General features: G+C 46.0%; 1 protein-coding gene across 3 annotated transcripts in view; it reads left to right on the top strand.

Annotated features, from left to right (window-relative positions):
- Positions 1–16,084, top strand: part of NUTF2 (nuclear transport factor 2) — a 57,372-nt gene that overhangs the window by 29,008 nt on the left and 12,280 nt on the right. For 2 of the 3 annotated variants that reach the window (XM_050922484.1, XM_050922483.1), the window contains exons 2-3: positions 3,150–3,274; positions 11,298–11,369. In XM_050922484.1, coding sequence (XP_050778441.1) covers positions 3,176–3,274; positions 11,298–11,369 — 171 coding nt within the window. In that variant the 5' untranslated portion in view covers positions 3,150–3,175. The remainder of the gene's footprint in view (positions 1–3,149; positions 3,275–11,297; positions 11,370–16,084) is intronic. The other variant, XM_050922485.1, reaches the window with a different exon arrangement.

Raw genomic sequence — 16,084 nt, 5'->3', positions numbered from 1 at the left:
AGAGGCCCTGGAGGTTTTTCGCCTTCCTCTGCAGCATGGGGAACGAGTCACTTGCTGGAGGATTCTTTGCACCTTGAGGTCTTTAAACCATGATTTGAGGACTTGAGTAACTCAGACATAGGTTAGGGGTTTGTTACAGGAGTGGGTGGGTGAGATTCTGTGGCCTGCGTTGTGCAGGAGGTCAGACTAGATGATCATAATGGTCCCTTCTGACCTTAAAATCTATGAGTCTATCTACAGTTACCTTAATTCCTGATTAAAATGAGTCTTTTACCCCTTCAGCTCATTGCCAGAAAATGTCAGCTCTGAGACTACTCTCTCATGTAAGGGCAGATGGGTTATCTATCCCTTAGTGCCCTGCAACATTTTCTTAAGTTTACCTCCATTAGAACAGCCAAAGAATGTTCTGCCAATCCTTTCACAGGCAATTACCTGAGCCTGCCTCTCCCTGTTGAGATCTCAAACATAGTGGTGCTGCTTTTGTGGATTCTAGTTTTTCTTATACTTGCTGACGCATGGAGAACCCAGGATCAGTGATCAAGGCTAGGTATGTGGGCACCACAAGGAGCTGCTCCAGGGGCTAGCCTTTGTCATTCTATTCACAGATCTGGAAGGTACACTTGAGCTTAATGCTCAGTTTGTAACTTGCCAAAACAAGATGGCAGACTCATTGATTCTGTAACTGGCGCAAAAAAAAAAAAAAAAAGTTTCTGCTCCCACCTTTGACTAATAAGTCTCCATACTGTATGCCAGGGGATATGAGCCCTAATCCATCCTGAGTCTGCACCGGATGGGGTAATTTCTGGGGAAAGTAGAGTTCCCCTGTTATACTAACTATAAGGCAGTGACTACCACCTGCTGGTATCCTTACCAGTACTTCTAGGTCATGGCTGTAACTTCAGGTTTTTCCTCCCTATTTTTTAATAGTGAGCTTTGGTGCTGAGCCCCAGTGCATAATTGCTGCCCTCCTTCCTCTCATTCAGTTGTGCACGCTCTAACAGAGTTCAGATTGGCCCAAAGCTGGTACTGCAAGAGCAGACCAGACTCCACTGAGGGCTAGTTTGCCTAGTTGAATGGGAAGTGGTGGGTATTGACTGGCCCAAAGACGATATTTAATGTAGAAAACAGCCGCCCTGAAATACTGGGGATCACCGCCTTGTGGTTATTGATAGAGGTGTATCTACAGAGAGGGTGACTGTAGCTTTGCTCTTTGGGACGCCAGAGGAAGTAATTTATTCCCCAGTGAGCTATGTATAATGGCCATCACCAAGTGGCAGAGGCAGCTTTATTGGCACAATCAAAGGCTCCGTTCTCCATTGCCACTGTGCCAGAGAAGTGCAGAAGCTCCCTAAATGCAGTTGTGTGTGACATCTGCAGTCATGCTGTAGACCAGGGGTCTCAAACACGCGGCCGTGGGGCTCTTGCGTGTGGCCCACCAAGCTCCCTGCGCGCCCCCCACCCCACCCCTCTGCCTACCCGCGGAATTGCCGCACGCCAAAGCTGCTGGCAGCATGTCCCTTTGGTCCAGGGGGGTGGGGGGGAAGGAGGAGGCAGAGGGCTCCTGCATTGCCTCCTTCCAGGCACACACACACACACCCCCGCAGCTTCCATTGGCCAGGAACAGGAAACTGTGGCCAATGGGAGCTTCGTGGGAGGTACCTGGAGGAGTGGCGGACGCATGGAACCCTGAGCCCCTCCCCCAGGGGCTGCAGGGACACTGTTCCAGCTGCTTTCTGGATCGGAGCGATGTGGGGCCAGGGCTGGCAGGCAGGGAGCCTGCCCTGGCCCCGGTGCATGCTGCTGCCACCCCGGAGCCGCTCTGGGTAAGTGGCGCTCGGTTGGAGCTCGCACCCTGAACCCCTCCTGCACCCCAACTCCCTGCCCTGAGCCCCCTGCAGCACCCTTCCTGCACTCACTGCCCTGAGCCACCTGCTGCACCCTGCACCCCTCCTGCACCCCAGCTCCCTGCCCTGAGCCCCTTGCCGCACCCTTCCTGCACTCCCTGCCCTGAGCCACCTGCTGCACCCTGCACCCCTCCTGCACCCCAACTCCGTGCCCTGAGCCCCCTGCCACATCCCGCACCCTTCCTGCACTCACTGCCCTGAGCCACCTGCTGCACCCTGCACCCCAGCTCCCTGCCCTGAGCCCCCTGTCGCATCTCGCACCCTTCCTGAACTCCCTGCCCTGAGCCCCGTGCCGCACCCTAATGGAAGGGGTGGAGTGGGGTCGGGGCCAGAGGCAGCAAGGGGGATGTGTTATTTAAGTTTGAGATCCATGCTGTAGACGCCTGCTGTATTGCAGCAGCACAGATCTGGTGGTCTAAAAGCCTTGTGAGAGTTATGTTCTTGGCTGGCTGTTCACTGTAAGGCTGTAGTCACTAAGACTGATTTAACTCTGATTTACATATTAACATAGCGTTTGGCTGCTCTTCCGTGTCAGAAGGGGCAACTTGACTACAGTCTTTAGGTATCTACATGGGTAACAAATATTTAATAATGGGCGCTTCAGTGTAGGAGAGAAAGCTGTAACAAACATACATGCCCCAATGGCTGGAAGTTGAAGCTGGACGAATGCAGACTGGAAATAAGGTGAACCTTTTTAATGGTGCAAGTAATTAACCATTGACACACTTTGCCAAGGGTCGTGGTGGATTCTCCAGCACTGACCACTCTTAAATCAAGATGGGATGTTTTCTAAAAGATCTGCTGGGTAGTTCTCTGGCCTGTGCTCTACAGGAGGTCAGACTAGATCAGGGGTCGGCAACCTTTCAGAAGTGGTGTGCTGAGTCTTCATTTATTCACTCCGATTTAAGGTTTCGTGTGCCAGTCATACATTTTACCATTTTTAGAAGGTCTCTTTCTATAAAAGTCTATAATATATAACTAAGCTATTGTTGTATGTAAAGTAAATAAGGTTTTTAAAATGTTCAAGAAGCTTCATTTAAAATTAAATTAAAATGCAGAGCCCCCCGGACTGGTGGCCAGGACCCGGGCAGTGTGAGTGCCACTGAAAACCAGCTCGTGTGCCACCGTCAGCACCCGTGTCATAGCTTGCCTACCCCTGGGCTAGATGATCACAATGGTCCATTCGGCCTTGGAATCTATGAACTGTTCTGATTTTTTTTTTCTTTTTTTTTTTTTTCTTTACAGTCACTGGCTCTGGCGGAGGATTCAGAATGGGAGACAAGCCTATTTGGGAGCAGATTGGATCCAGTTTTGTACAACATTACTACCATATATTTGATACAGACAGGACCCAGTTAGGATCCCTGTATGTAAGTACCTAATGAAGGGGGGTGAGGGCCCTCTACTGCTTCTTAAATCTGCCTCTCTCCTGTGAGAGGAGGGTTCTCATAACCTTATCAGATTTCAGTAATGTTCATCTTAAACCCTTGCACTGGAAAAGCTGATGGTTTTTCCCCCCCAAATCCAAAATGTTAGTCATCTCAGTCACACTTCCTGGATTCCTTATTCCCTGCCCCTCTCACTTCTAGCTGCTCTTCTTAGCATTGTCTGCCTGGTTTGTGGCAGCTGCACTCATAATAGCTCCAACTGGTGGTATGTTGTAACGGCACCATAGGTTGTCCCATGATAAAACCTCTGTGTAAAAGCAACCTGCTTGCTTTGTTTTGCTAGTGAGTGGGGTAAACTGAATTAGGTAAGTTTGGGAACTCAAAGATGGAGCTGAACTGGGAATATCAGGGTCAGAATCTATAAACCCGAGAATATGCTGGGAGCAGGACAGCAGCTGTTTTTGTTATGGGAAAGGTAAATGTGCACTCCATGATCTCAAGACTGTGCCACAGCCAGCATTATGCCAAGGGCCCTACCGAATTCACGGTCCATTTTGGTCAATTTCACGGTCATACGATTTTTTAAATTGTAAATTTCATTATTTCAGGTATTTAAATCTAAAATTTCACCGTGTTGTAATTGTAGGGGGCCCAAAAAGGAATTGTGGTGGGATTGCAAGGTTATAGTGTGGGTGTGGTCGGAGTTTGCAGTATGCTACCCTTACTTCTGTGCTGCTGCTGGTGGCAGCACTGCTTTCAGAGCTGGGCAGCTGGAGAGCAGGGCTACTAGCTGGGAGCCCAGCTCTGAAGGCAGAGCAGTCTCCAGCAGCAGCGCAGAAGTAAGGATGACATGGAATGGTATGGCCACCCTTACTCCTGCACTGATTCTGGTGGGGCGTTGCTGAGCTGGGCCCTCAGTCAGCAACCACCACTTTCCGGCCGCTCAGCTCTGAAGGCAGCAGCGCAGAAGTAATGGTGGCAGTACTGCAATCCCCCTAAAATAACCTTGCAACCTCCCTGCAACTCCCTTTTGGGTCAGGACCCCCAATTTGAGAAACGCTGGTCTCCCCTGTGAAATCTGTACAGTGTAGATAAAAGCACATGAGCCAGATTTCATGTAGGGGGAGACCAGATTTCACGGTACATGATGCAATTTTCATGGCCATGAATTTGGTAGGGCCCTAATTGTGCCTGAACAACCTATCCATGTTCATTCTCCATTCGAGCACAGAGTGGAGCCATGTCTGAGGTCTAGCAACTCTCTACTCAGTCTACTTCTGTGACTCCCTTTGCCTATAGGCTGGTGCCAGGAAAGCTCCCTGTACACCAGGTGGTGAACAGTGGCATAGGGAAATTGTTGTACCTCACAGCCAGGCTTTCCATTCCCACTGTGGGCTTCCCTTTTACTGGGTGCATAGGAAGCAGGCTTAGACCTGGCAGTCAGATGAAGCTTGGTAAGTTCCAGCTGTGCCTGGTAGCTGCAGCATGTGGTTCTCAGACTTTATGCTGTATTTCTCCTCAGAACACAAGAATTGAAAACTTTACTCCTAACTTGCTCCAAATATATTTTGTGGGAGTCCCCAGATTAAATCCCTCTGGAGCTGTCCAGCTCCCATCTCCACCATAACCACTCCTCAGCCGAAGCATTAGCAGGGTGGAGAAAACTACTGAAGTAACAAAGACAGTGAGACTAGGACGTGTACACTCTGCTCCCCCTTCAAGTGTGCATTGGTGGAAGCCCCTTCATCCAGCAAGAGGACCCAGATTGCAACTTCCTCCTGCAAGCAGGCCAGAGTGGCTATTTCAGAGCAGGCCCAATGGAGGTGGCACTGGTAGGACTTTGAGGGCACCACTTCCTCCATAATCAGTGCCTGCCCCATGCCCTTCACAATGCAGGCATCAGCTCCTGCGTCCTCTGTATAGCAGCACCACAGAAGGTGCGTCTATTTTTCCAGAGGATGTGCGAGAGTTCAGCAGTCTGTCCCAGCTACCACTGCTTCTTGCTGTGCTCCTTCTGGCCTCTACTTCAGCTACCAAATTCACTATCTGCAGGGACCCCCTACCAAAACTTCTCCTGTAGTGACCCAGACGGGGTAAGTCAGCCTTCTATATATGTTCACAGACAGTGTTCACAAGGGACCCTTAGGCAGAGCTTTTTCAGCAGTTACATCTTCCTTATAGATCCCTACAGGACATGGGCCCTTAATCGCCAAACATTTACACTTGGTCCTTTTTCCACAAGCAAGGACAGCCAGAATCTTCAGTAGCCAATAGTTTATCTTCCTGAGATCTCCTGAACTGGGGTCAGCACTTAGAGGATTGCTCAACCGCTCCTCCACCAGCTCTGCACAGCCAGGGCATGCACTGCTATGACAAGCCCTTCTCACGTGTCCTCTGACAAGAGAAGAATCAAGCCCAAATACCTGTTTCTCAGTGTTACCGAAATATTGGGTTTGCTTAGCTGAGAGCCAATTAACAGCCAGACAGGGATAAGGAAAAATGCTTTATTTTGCAGAAAAAGGAGAGCCTGTACCTTGGTACAAAAGACTCTGTCTTACACAAATTTTACAAACCTTTTATACACATTCAGACAAAGACCCTTGCGTGTTAATACTTGATTGGTAAGTGTAAAATTTCATGTTCCCTTTATCTGGGTAGTACTGACTGGTTTGGAGCAGGAGCTTCGTGCTTTGAGGCAGAGGAAAAGAGAGAGTACAAAAATTTAGGCTACTGTGTTCATGAGCAGTACTCACCCCCACCCTACTGGCCGCTTGTAATCTATTAAGGGGGGTTAGCCAGCTTTTACATCAGGAAATACCCAGAGCCCTCAGACCATGCCAAAAAAGCCAGACTCATTCCTTTCTCCAGAAATGAAGCAAAGACCAGAAAGGCATCTGAGTCAGTCTGTCCTGTGACCACTTAAAGCAACAGGTGTTTAAAAGAAGTAGACTGAACCAAAATGAAGAAGATGGTATTCTGAATCATCTGAGCTCTATGCTGACTCTCGAAGGGCATCAGGAATCTGTGGCTAGAAATGGATTTCATTTTGCTTCTAGTCTGCTTGAGGTCTGGTTCATACACAACAGAGCCACTCGGCTCATTTTGTGTGTCTGTGTGTTTGTACAGAAGTTCAGTGAAGAATTTTTTTTTAATGTGTGTGCTATAGACTTTAAGGCCAGAAGGGACCATCATGATCATCTAATCTGACCTCCTGCACATTGCAGGCCACAGAACCTCGCCCACCCACTCCTATAATAGACCCATAACCTCTGCTTGAGTTACTGATGTCCTCAGATTATGATTTATGGACTTCAAGTTACAGAGAATCCACTATTTACACTAGTTTAAACCTGAAAGTGACCCATGACCCATGCTGCAGAGGAAGGTGAAAAAACTCCAGGCTCTCTGCTGATCTGACCCAAGGGAAAATTCCTTCCTGACTCTAAATATGGCAATCAGTTAGACCCTGAGCATTTGGACAAGACCCAGCAGCCAGACACCTGGGGAAAAATTCTCTGTAGTAACTCAAAAGCTCTTCTCATGTAGTGTCCCATCACCAGCCATTGGAGATATTTGGTGCGAACAGTCACAGATCGGCTACATGCCGTTGTAGGCAGTTTTATCATACCATCCCCTCCATAAACTTATCAAGCTCAGCCTTGAAGCCAGTTAGGTTTTTTGCCTCCACTGTTCCCCTTGGAAGGCTGTTCCAGAACTTCACTTCTCTGCTTATTAGAAACTTTTGTCTAATTTCAAGCCTAAACTATAGTAACTTGATGGAGGCAGGGTACAATGGATGTACAGGTGATCCTTTGAAGCACTTAACAGGCGATCACTTTATCACCTGGACAGCTGGGTGGCTAGTGTGGTGTTGACCATATTTTGAAAGAACAATAAAAAAAAATAGGCTTGTTTGAGCATAAGCCCTCTGGGGCCAGTGTGAGCTGCTTGGTCCTGACTGAATTAGTCCAAAGTGGCAGCTCAACAAGGTACAGGGCATGTTTGAAGTACCAATGGATATTGCCGATCTTAGTTATATGAAAGCAGTTTGTTATAGTGATTATGACACTGAAGGGCAAGGACAAGTGTTTCACTAACTTATTTATGAACCACTAGAATAAACAGCTTGGGAGCAACAAGGTGGTGTAGTGTACTGTGCAGAGTACAGTAGGTTAGATAAAATCATTATCTTCAAAAAAAAATTACATCTTTTTAATTTACATTTACTTAAGTTACTTTCTTATTTTAGTCTTAAACAACTGAAGTGGCTATTCTGTACTCGTTTCTGTAGAATTTGACTTTACACAGAGTTTTCTGTTAGGTTTCACACTTAATGTTCATCGGCACCAAAAAAGACCACCCCCAAGCCATCTTTCTCATCTTTTGTTTTGAGAATACCATAAACTAGAACACAAAACTGACAAGGTAATAGCTGGTGCTGTGCTTGTAAGCAGTCCCATCTTCGGATGTACTGAACAGTCACAAGTCAGAAAGGTTGAAATGCTGCTCCACCAGGGCTTGCAGTGACTGGATGTCTCCTGGATGAAGTGTTTGAAGAGAAGACTGAGGTTTTAGAAATGGAGAATGTGAGTGTCCAAACAGAATCGTAGAAATGTGATGCTGAAAGGGACATTGAGAGAATGTCAAGTCCAGCACCCTGCACTGAGGCAGGACCATGTTCTCTGTATGTATAAATATCTCCTGTCTGTGTGTTCCATTCTGTGCATCTGAAGAAGTGAGCTGTAGCTCACGAAAGCTCATGCTGAAATAGATTTGTTAGTCTCTAAGGTGCCACAACTACTCCTGTTCTTTTTGCGGATACAGACTAACACGGCTGCCACTCTGAAACAAGTAAACATAGACCATCTCTGACAGGTGTTTGTCCAACCTGTTCTTAAAAACCTCCAGGGATGGGGATTCCAAAACCTTCCTTGGAAGTCTATTCCACAGCTCAACTACCCTTTCAGGTAGAATTTTTTTCCTCGTATCTAACCTAAATTCAGGGAAGATGGAGAACAATTGATCAGTCCTCTTTATAACAGCTCTTAACATAGGTGAAGACTGTTATCAGGTCCTCCCTCAATCTTCTTTTTTCAAGACTAAACAGGCCCCGTTTTTTTAACCTCTCCTCATAGGTCAGGTGATCTTCTTATCATTTTTGTTGCTCTCCTCTGGACTCTGTCCAGTTTATCCACATCTTTCCTAAAGCGTGGTACTCAGAATTGGACACACTATTCCAGTTAAGGCCCCACCAGTGCTGAGTAGAGCAGGGCAATTACCTCCCATGTCTTACATATGACATTCCTAGTAAGACACCCCAGAATATTAGCCTTTTTTGCAATTGCATCACATGGTTGACTATATTCAGTTTGTTCTCCACTATCATCCCCAGATCCTTTTCAGATGGAGTCGTAAAATGTTATAAGGAACTGATTATGATTATAGATGAAGCGCAGGTTGTTTACTTGTATGACAAGCATTGATATCTCAGCTCATTCACATTCACCTGAGTATCTGACTTTAGCTGCTAGTGATAGTCAAAAGGTCTGCATGGATACAAGTGCCATCTGACTAGTCTTACGACAGCCAATATGCTAAGATGAGGAAATCTCTGCCAATAACGTGGTTGATCTGCACATATGCTAAATTTACTGTCAAAAGACTTTGAAGGAAAGAATATCAGATCATACTGACTGAGCACTTTGTTTGTCATGCCTCCTGAAGTAAGGTGGAGTTCTTCTTCAAAGGCCAGTTAATGAAAATCTATTAACAGTATAGACAGGATGTTGACTCTTTGCCAGAAGGTGACAAATACTGATGTGAAGAGGAGTGCTGAGGCATTGCTTTAGATGTGGATGTCCATAGCAGTAGCCCTCAGTTCTGTAGCGAGGAATTCATGTTCAGTTGCTGAAACTGTTGAAGTCCTGAAGACTAAATAAATTTACTGACTACAATTGTGGTGCATGTTCTGAAAGCATTAATGCCATGTCACTTCGTAAAATGTGATTGATACCTGCATGTGCCAGTTTCCACTCACAGCAGGGCAATTAGCACTTAATGGGTTTCTGCTGACAGTATCTGCTGTAGCAGGCTACTGTTGTCTTTATTTCAGAAAGTTACTTTCTCCAGCGAAATACTGAAAAATGTAACAGCTGTTCAGAGATGGAAATCTCAAGTAAAGAGCCTGGCTGAAAACAAAGAAAGACGACATTGAAAGAAGAGTTGCAACTGTTAACAGCTCCAGTTTCTTCTTCTTCTGGTGTTGAATTACCTGTTTTCATCACTCAGCTTAGTGCAATCAGATACTTGCTGGAGAACAGATAGGTCTTCAAAGCTGACTTTCCTTATTTCCTTATTGAGCATTTAAATTCTGAAAGCCTTAAAAGCACCTTCATCAGTTTGAATAATGGGACTCAGGTAACTAAATTACGATTTTGGATCCTGGATTGTAATTTTGTTTAAAATGTTGCATTATGAAATTAATAATGATAAAAGTGTGTGTGTGTGTTCACAGAAAGCTTTCACAAATTTGAACTTTGTTTTGAAGTGCTAAATAATTTTTCTGTGTTAAAATTGCAAGCTTTTTGTACATACACTGATATTGTACCATTATGGATTTATAAGAAGTTTTTGAATAAATATAGTTTTAATGTCCCAGTTTCTTGTGGTCTTCAGATAAGAAATCCTACCATTAATGACACTGAAAACTGCTTTGATTATAAACATAAAAATTGCAATAGTGCAAATTTTCCAATTAGTTTTTGGCTTCGTAAAGCTCAGTTAAATCAAGATTGATTGATTTATTAAAGGAAGATCATGTGGTTTTTAATGCTCATGCGTTAAAGAATCCAGTTTATTGGGCTATGTCTACACTACTACTTATGTTGGTATAACTTATGTCACCCGGGTGTGAATAAGCCACCCTCGGAGCTATGTAATTACACTGACCTAAGTGCTGGTGTGGACAGTGCCATGTCAGAGGAAGAGGTTCTGCTGCCGACATAGCTATCATCGCTCATTGGGAGTGGATTAATTAAGTCGATGGAAGAGCTCTCTCCTGTTGGCTAAGAGTGGCTACACTAGAGAGCTTACAGCAGCTCAGCTGTGTCACTGTAAGCTCCTAGTGTAGCCATCGCCTTGGTCTGACAGGAGATAGTTTCGGAGGATGCAGTCAGAACAAACATCTAGTGGCCATTTGTTCTGGTGCTCATAGTAAGCAGCTTTAATGGACCACAGATAGGGCAGGCTTCTTGCCTCTTACAGCCTAGAAGGGCTCAGAAATGGAAGCAGTCTGAATCACTTGAAAGCCAGACTGGATGAAGTTTTAGAATGGTTCTCTAGAAAGCTTTCTGCTTTTTCCTGAAATGAACTGGGGGCCCTGAAAGACGTATCTATTTCTAATCTCTAAATTTCTGTAAGTAATTGTACCAGATTTGTTGGCAAGCATGAAGAATTTATGCTATCTGTTCCGGGTGTGTCTGATGTCCTTTACTTCTCTTCCTGTCCTCCTTTAGTTTCCAGAAAAAAACACCACCTGCTCTGACACAACTGAAGCAGCTTTTTTGACCGATATATTCCGATTATGAAGTGTCATCATTACCCAATCCCACAGACCACCAGGAAAAACCAATTACTACTTGTATTGCTTCGTCTGCATTTGTTTTTTCCCCTCTCCCTTTAGGTAACTAATTTCCTTACCTTGTACCCTTGGCAGCCAGTAGTGACTCCTACCTTTATTAACAGTACTGGCAATCCATCGAGCTAGCTACAGGAGGCAGTGCAAGTGTGTAATTGACATAACATAATTCATTGCTCCGTAGAGAACCATGCAAACAATTACATGCCTCACTTTTCCTAGGGAAGCTGAGTGTAGCCAGTTTGAGCTCTGATAAATCTCTGTGCATGAACAGCATTGGTAAGTCTGACCTTGCTGGCGTTATTGAAGAGAATTAGTTTATTTACTTTCCCAAGCAGGCTGTGACCAAATTTGTTTTGCTTGTTTCAGATTGATGCATCATGCCTTACCTGGGAAGGGCAGCAATGCCAGGGCAAAACAGCTATAGTTGAAAAACTCTCCGTAAGTCCATGCAATGTTTTTTTCTAAACAAAATGTTTTGGGAAACCGCTCTAAAGATCTAAGTTGTTTTGCGTCTCACAGGGAAGGTAACATTTTCAAAAAGTGTCTAAATCACATGTTCAGAAGTGACTGAGAACCTAAACTTTGAAAATGGGTCTTAGGCTCCTGAGTCACTTAGGAACTTTAGAACATGTTCCCTAGCACTCTGTGTAGGGAAACCTTTCCACTTCTGAGCTTTTGCGTAAGTCAGGTTCAAATTTCTCTTCTGTCACAGGATTCCCTCTCAATGGGCTGTATGGGGTATTCACCTCACTGAATGTATTCTTTCCTTGGCTCTTCCTCTGATGCAAGTTATTAGAAAACACACCGTGCAGTCCACTAGTTGAGACTCGCAGCATTGACATATTCGCTTCTTGGGCTGGCTGGGACATTATTAATGGGACAAGATTCTGCTAGTTCTGTTGCTTACTCAGAGGTGATGACTCTGTGTTCAAATATTGCTTTTATGGGACTTGGATTTCCAGTGTCCTTTGCAGCACACAACTCTAGAGACACTCTGCTGTCCCTTGGAGACACTGCTGGCTTCTAGTGAATCAAGGGCCTGCAGGGATGCAGAATCAATGCTAAACATCCATGTTTGGCATTAAAGTACGTGCTGCTGCTAACACATAACATGTAATTCTCTTGTCAAGTGAAAACCAAGTTCCCTAGTACATCTCTAAACTCTGCAGACAGTCTCCCAGTTTTGTCAGTTTCTGGAGTTCATTTACTCCAGAAAATTGAGCTTTGAAATCCTAAAAATCCCAATTTCTTAATACAGAGAGTGGGCTGTTAATTCTCCCCATAATCTCTTAATTTCTGTTTTGCAAGGTGGCTCATGCAGTTAATTTAGCACGTACAAGGCCTATAAGTGCCCAAACTCCTGTTCCTCTAGAGATTGTGCTGCACAGTCCTGCTATTGTGGGACTCTTTACTCTACAACTCTCCAGAAGACTCTGCAGCCTGATCCTCTAGAAAGGAAGACATTTCTTCAAGAAATAGTCTTTGGTTGTTGACCTCCTACAATGGAGTTGGAAGCACATATGAAGGATATTTGTACTTGAATGTACAGGAAATAGAGATGGGGAAGGCAGCCCAGTTTCAAGCTTTAGGAGTTCCTGGATTAAAAATCCCTTCTCCCAAAGAGCTTATCTGAACAGGACCTAGCATGTGTCTGCATCCATGAGAATCCAGGCTTCGTAGGGTGATTCTGTTCTGAGCAGCGGAAGCTTGAGGAGGTTTTCCGATGTCTGGTATTTGAGTGGGGGTTTTTTGTTTTATTGCTGTGGGTTGCTCTAGAAAAGCTGGTCTCTTGAAAAATAAGGTGAACTTCAGCAGCTATCAGAGCTGACAATTCCACCTCCAGCCCAAATTTCTCACCTTAGATGGCTTTGCTGTATGATAGCTCAACAGATCCTGGTAGACCCGCAGCAGTGCTTTCATAGACAATGCCATTTTTCAAAGGGTGTATAAGGGAGTGGACTCACCCCTGCAGCGCCTCCTGCTTGTTGTCTTGGGAATTAGCTCACCAGTCGTCGGAGCGCCCTCTCCAGGCCAGGTGTCCTGCCTGTCATTGGCCCTTGTGTCCCTCCCGGAGCCCTTGTCTTGGGTGCTGCCCCCTTGGCAGTACCCCACTCTGAGTCTCCCCACCCAGGGGAACCCCTATCCTTACATTGCCTCAGTCGTGGCTACTGCCAGTCACCGTCTAGCCCCCGTGCCTTGGGGCAGACTGCAGTCTACCAGCCAGTCATCACAGGCAACAAGGGGTTTGGGCTGGCTTCCTTTACCCACCCTTAGGTTGCTCCTCTGCAAGCTCAATACCTCTGTGGGCCTAGGACCAAGCCCTCCAGCCTGGGAGTTGCTGGTCTGGGGCTTCCCAGCCCCGCCTCACTCTAGGTCCCCAAGTGAGTTCCCCAGCAGCCAGGCCTGTGTCTCTCTCCAGTCAGAGTGAGACTGCTGAGCTTCCGGCTGCCCTGGCCACCTTATAAGGCCCAGTCGCTCAGTTTGGGGCCTGGCCCCAGCTGCAGCCACTTCCCCCAGTCAGCCAGGGTTTTGCTCCCTTCTACAGCCTCAGCCCTCTGCAGGGCTTTGCCAACCCCTTCAGGGCTGGAGTGGGTGTTCAGCCTGCTACAGGTGGCTCTGGAGTTCTTTCTTGGATTCATGTTAAATTGAATGTGGCCATGCTGATGAGTGTTGTTCAAACACTAAATTTCAATCTGGGAAGTATTCATGTCAGTTCTAGCCTATACTGTTTGAACTCTACAATTCAAAACAAAACTGCCTCTGTTTACCTGGTGTTCCCTTGTCCCCGACTGGAAAGGAAAGGCAGGATGGCTCCCCAGGTAGGAGCAGGAAGACCAATCTAGGAGGCATCCCCAGGCAAGCTAAAAAATTTAGGGCAGACAAGTGACTGTGATCACCAGACACTCAGACAACTGGCATTTAAAACCTGGGCCCGTTGACTGACCTTTCTTGCATATGAAAATGTAGAGAGACTACCTGCCTCAGGATTCTTGTGAGCATCATTGCAGGGGAGTTTCTCTGCCTGATTCAGTGAGGGAGAGGGGGAAGTTGGGCTCTGACTTCTCAAGGCAGAGCTCAGGGAATCAGAGGCTCAGTGATTTAACCTCTCCTCCCGCCCCCCTCAACACACCATTTAGCAGGCAAGTTACGGAAAGTGGTGCTGATCTGAGATTTCAACAGCTGTGAGCGCAGATCCTTCCTTGGCTGATTCCCCTGGACCCAGCCTAAAACGATATAGGCAGTGTCCGCCAAAAATCGCTGGGGTGTTTCCCTCAAGAGTTTAACTCCACATATCCTGGTGTGCCACCATTCCAGTTCTGGGAATTAAAGTTCCCTTTATGAGAAGGCTAGCAGTATGGGGAAAAACACAAGTGGGGGAGACTCTCAGGAAATTTTGAGTTAAGTGGGCATGTCCCACACAGAAGTGAAAAGCTTGTTTGGGCAGGAGATGGAGCTTTCTTTAGGGCCAGTGTAAGAATGTGAAACAAACTCCCACAGGAATTAAGCACATACAGTTCTCTCCCACTGCTGGAAGGCACTCAGATACTCCGGTGATGAGGGCAGGATAAGATTCTATATAGAGTAGAAACATATCCCCAAACAGCCTTAACTCTGGCCCATGCAAAGATGTCTCTAGGACCTGGGAACAGACCAGTACCCTATTTCTCCCTGCCACTTTCTCTTTGCCCTGCTCAGCTCCCAGTCAGCCCTGCTATTCATACAGGCCAGCAGACTCTCACTGTACTTCAGGGAGCACTTGCTGCTGGTTAGCAGAGTCTGAGGGATATGCCAGATACTGTGATCTCCTTGGAAGGACTCACTAGGGAAGGGGATGGTTAATACTGTGTCTGTGTTCTATGCAAAGTGTCACCGTAATTCCTTATCCTGGTTTTCCAGCATTTTGAGTTTTGGGAATTAAACTCCTGTGTTCTGAAAGGGCCTGAGGAGTGCAGGATAGTGCTGAGCACCTTAACTCTATGCTCAGTTTCTTTTGTGAATGCTCCTGTTAGCCCTGCAGAGCTAGCACAGCTGAGAGGGACCTGACCTGTATTTCTTGTGCATCAACTGAATTGTTTACTTAGTTCCAATCCGTTACACTTGTGCAAATCCACTAAAGGCAGCAGGGTAGCACAGGTGTCATTAGGACCTAACTTGGTCTGCAAAACCTTTATTATTAATTGTGCCTCTTTTATCTGTAGCTCCTAGAGGCACCTCCCAGGATCAGGGCCCCAGTGGTAGACGCACAGCGAGAGACAGCGCCTGCTACAAATAGTTTGCAGTTTAAATAAAAACAAGGTGGGAGAAGAGTAGTAGTGTTATCCCCATTTTACAGCTCAGGACTGAAGGCTGTATCTTCATTGCAAAAAAGGAGTGTTGGGTTTTTTTTACATGGAGATGGCTAACTCTAAACAAGATCGTGACGCCATAGCCCCAGGCACAGAGATTAAGGGACTTGGCCAGGGTGTCACAGGAAGTCTGGCAGAGCTAAGAACTGAATGCAGATCTCCTGAATCCTTGTCTATTGCCGTAACTCACAGAATAATCTTATATGATTCTTCTCTTGCATTTCTGAAGGAAGTTTTTTTGGATTTAAAATTTTTATTTTTGTAAGTGAAAAGCACATAACCACACGTAGGACCGCTTGTGCTAAAAAGACAGCAATGCATATAAGGGGAGCAGCAACCAAAATAAACTCAGATGGCATCTTACAGTGAAACCCCTTCAGTCCACTTCCTGCAAATTTTCTTAGCAGCCACTAGGTCTGTGGCCAGGTGAGGAGCTATGGGGCATTGCAAAGCAAGCAAGGTTCTGCTAAAATCTCAGCGATACATTTCCCCAGGCTGAATCAGAATGTGAGGCTCAGAGGAGAATGGGCAAGGGGATTTGAATGAACGTCCTGCCTAACCTAACCATGGCACTTGGTGTCAGGCAGCCACATTATCACCAATATGGCAAACATCTGCTCTCTAGAGTGTCTGCCACGCATTGGGTGCACAGATTCACTGCCACCAACATGGGCGTTCATTGGCCTGCTACTAAATGCTGCTTTTTGTTGTGCCCTCAAAGATGTTCTGTGTATGATACTGAACTTAATAAACCTGCTGCATTAGCTATAGACAGACTATTCCCTTCTGCAGACCAACAATATAATT

Source organism: Gopherus flavomarginatus, chromosome 14, assembly GCF_025201925.1.
Source record: "Gopherus flavomarginatus isolate rGopFla2 chromosome 14, rGopFla2.mat.asm, whole genome shotgun sequence".
In the NCBI taxonomy this organism is placed as follows: domain Eukaryota; kingdom Metazoa; phylum Chordata; order Testudines; family Testudinidae; genus Gopherus; species Gopherus flavomarginatus.
Note: the sequence above shows the minus strand (reverse complement) of the source record. Positions and strands in the feature narration are given on the sequence as shown.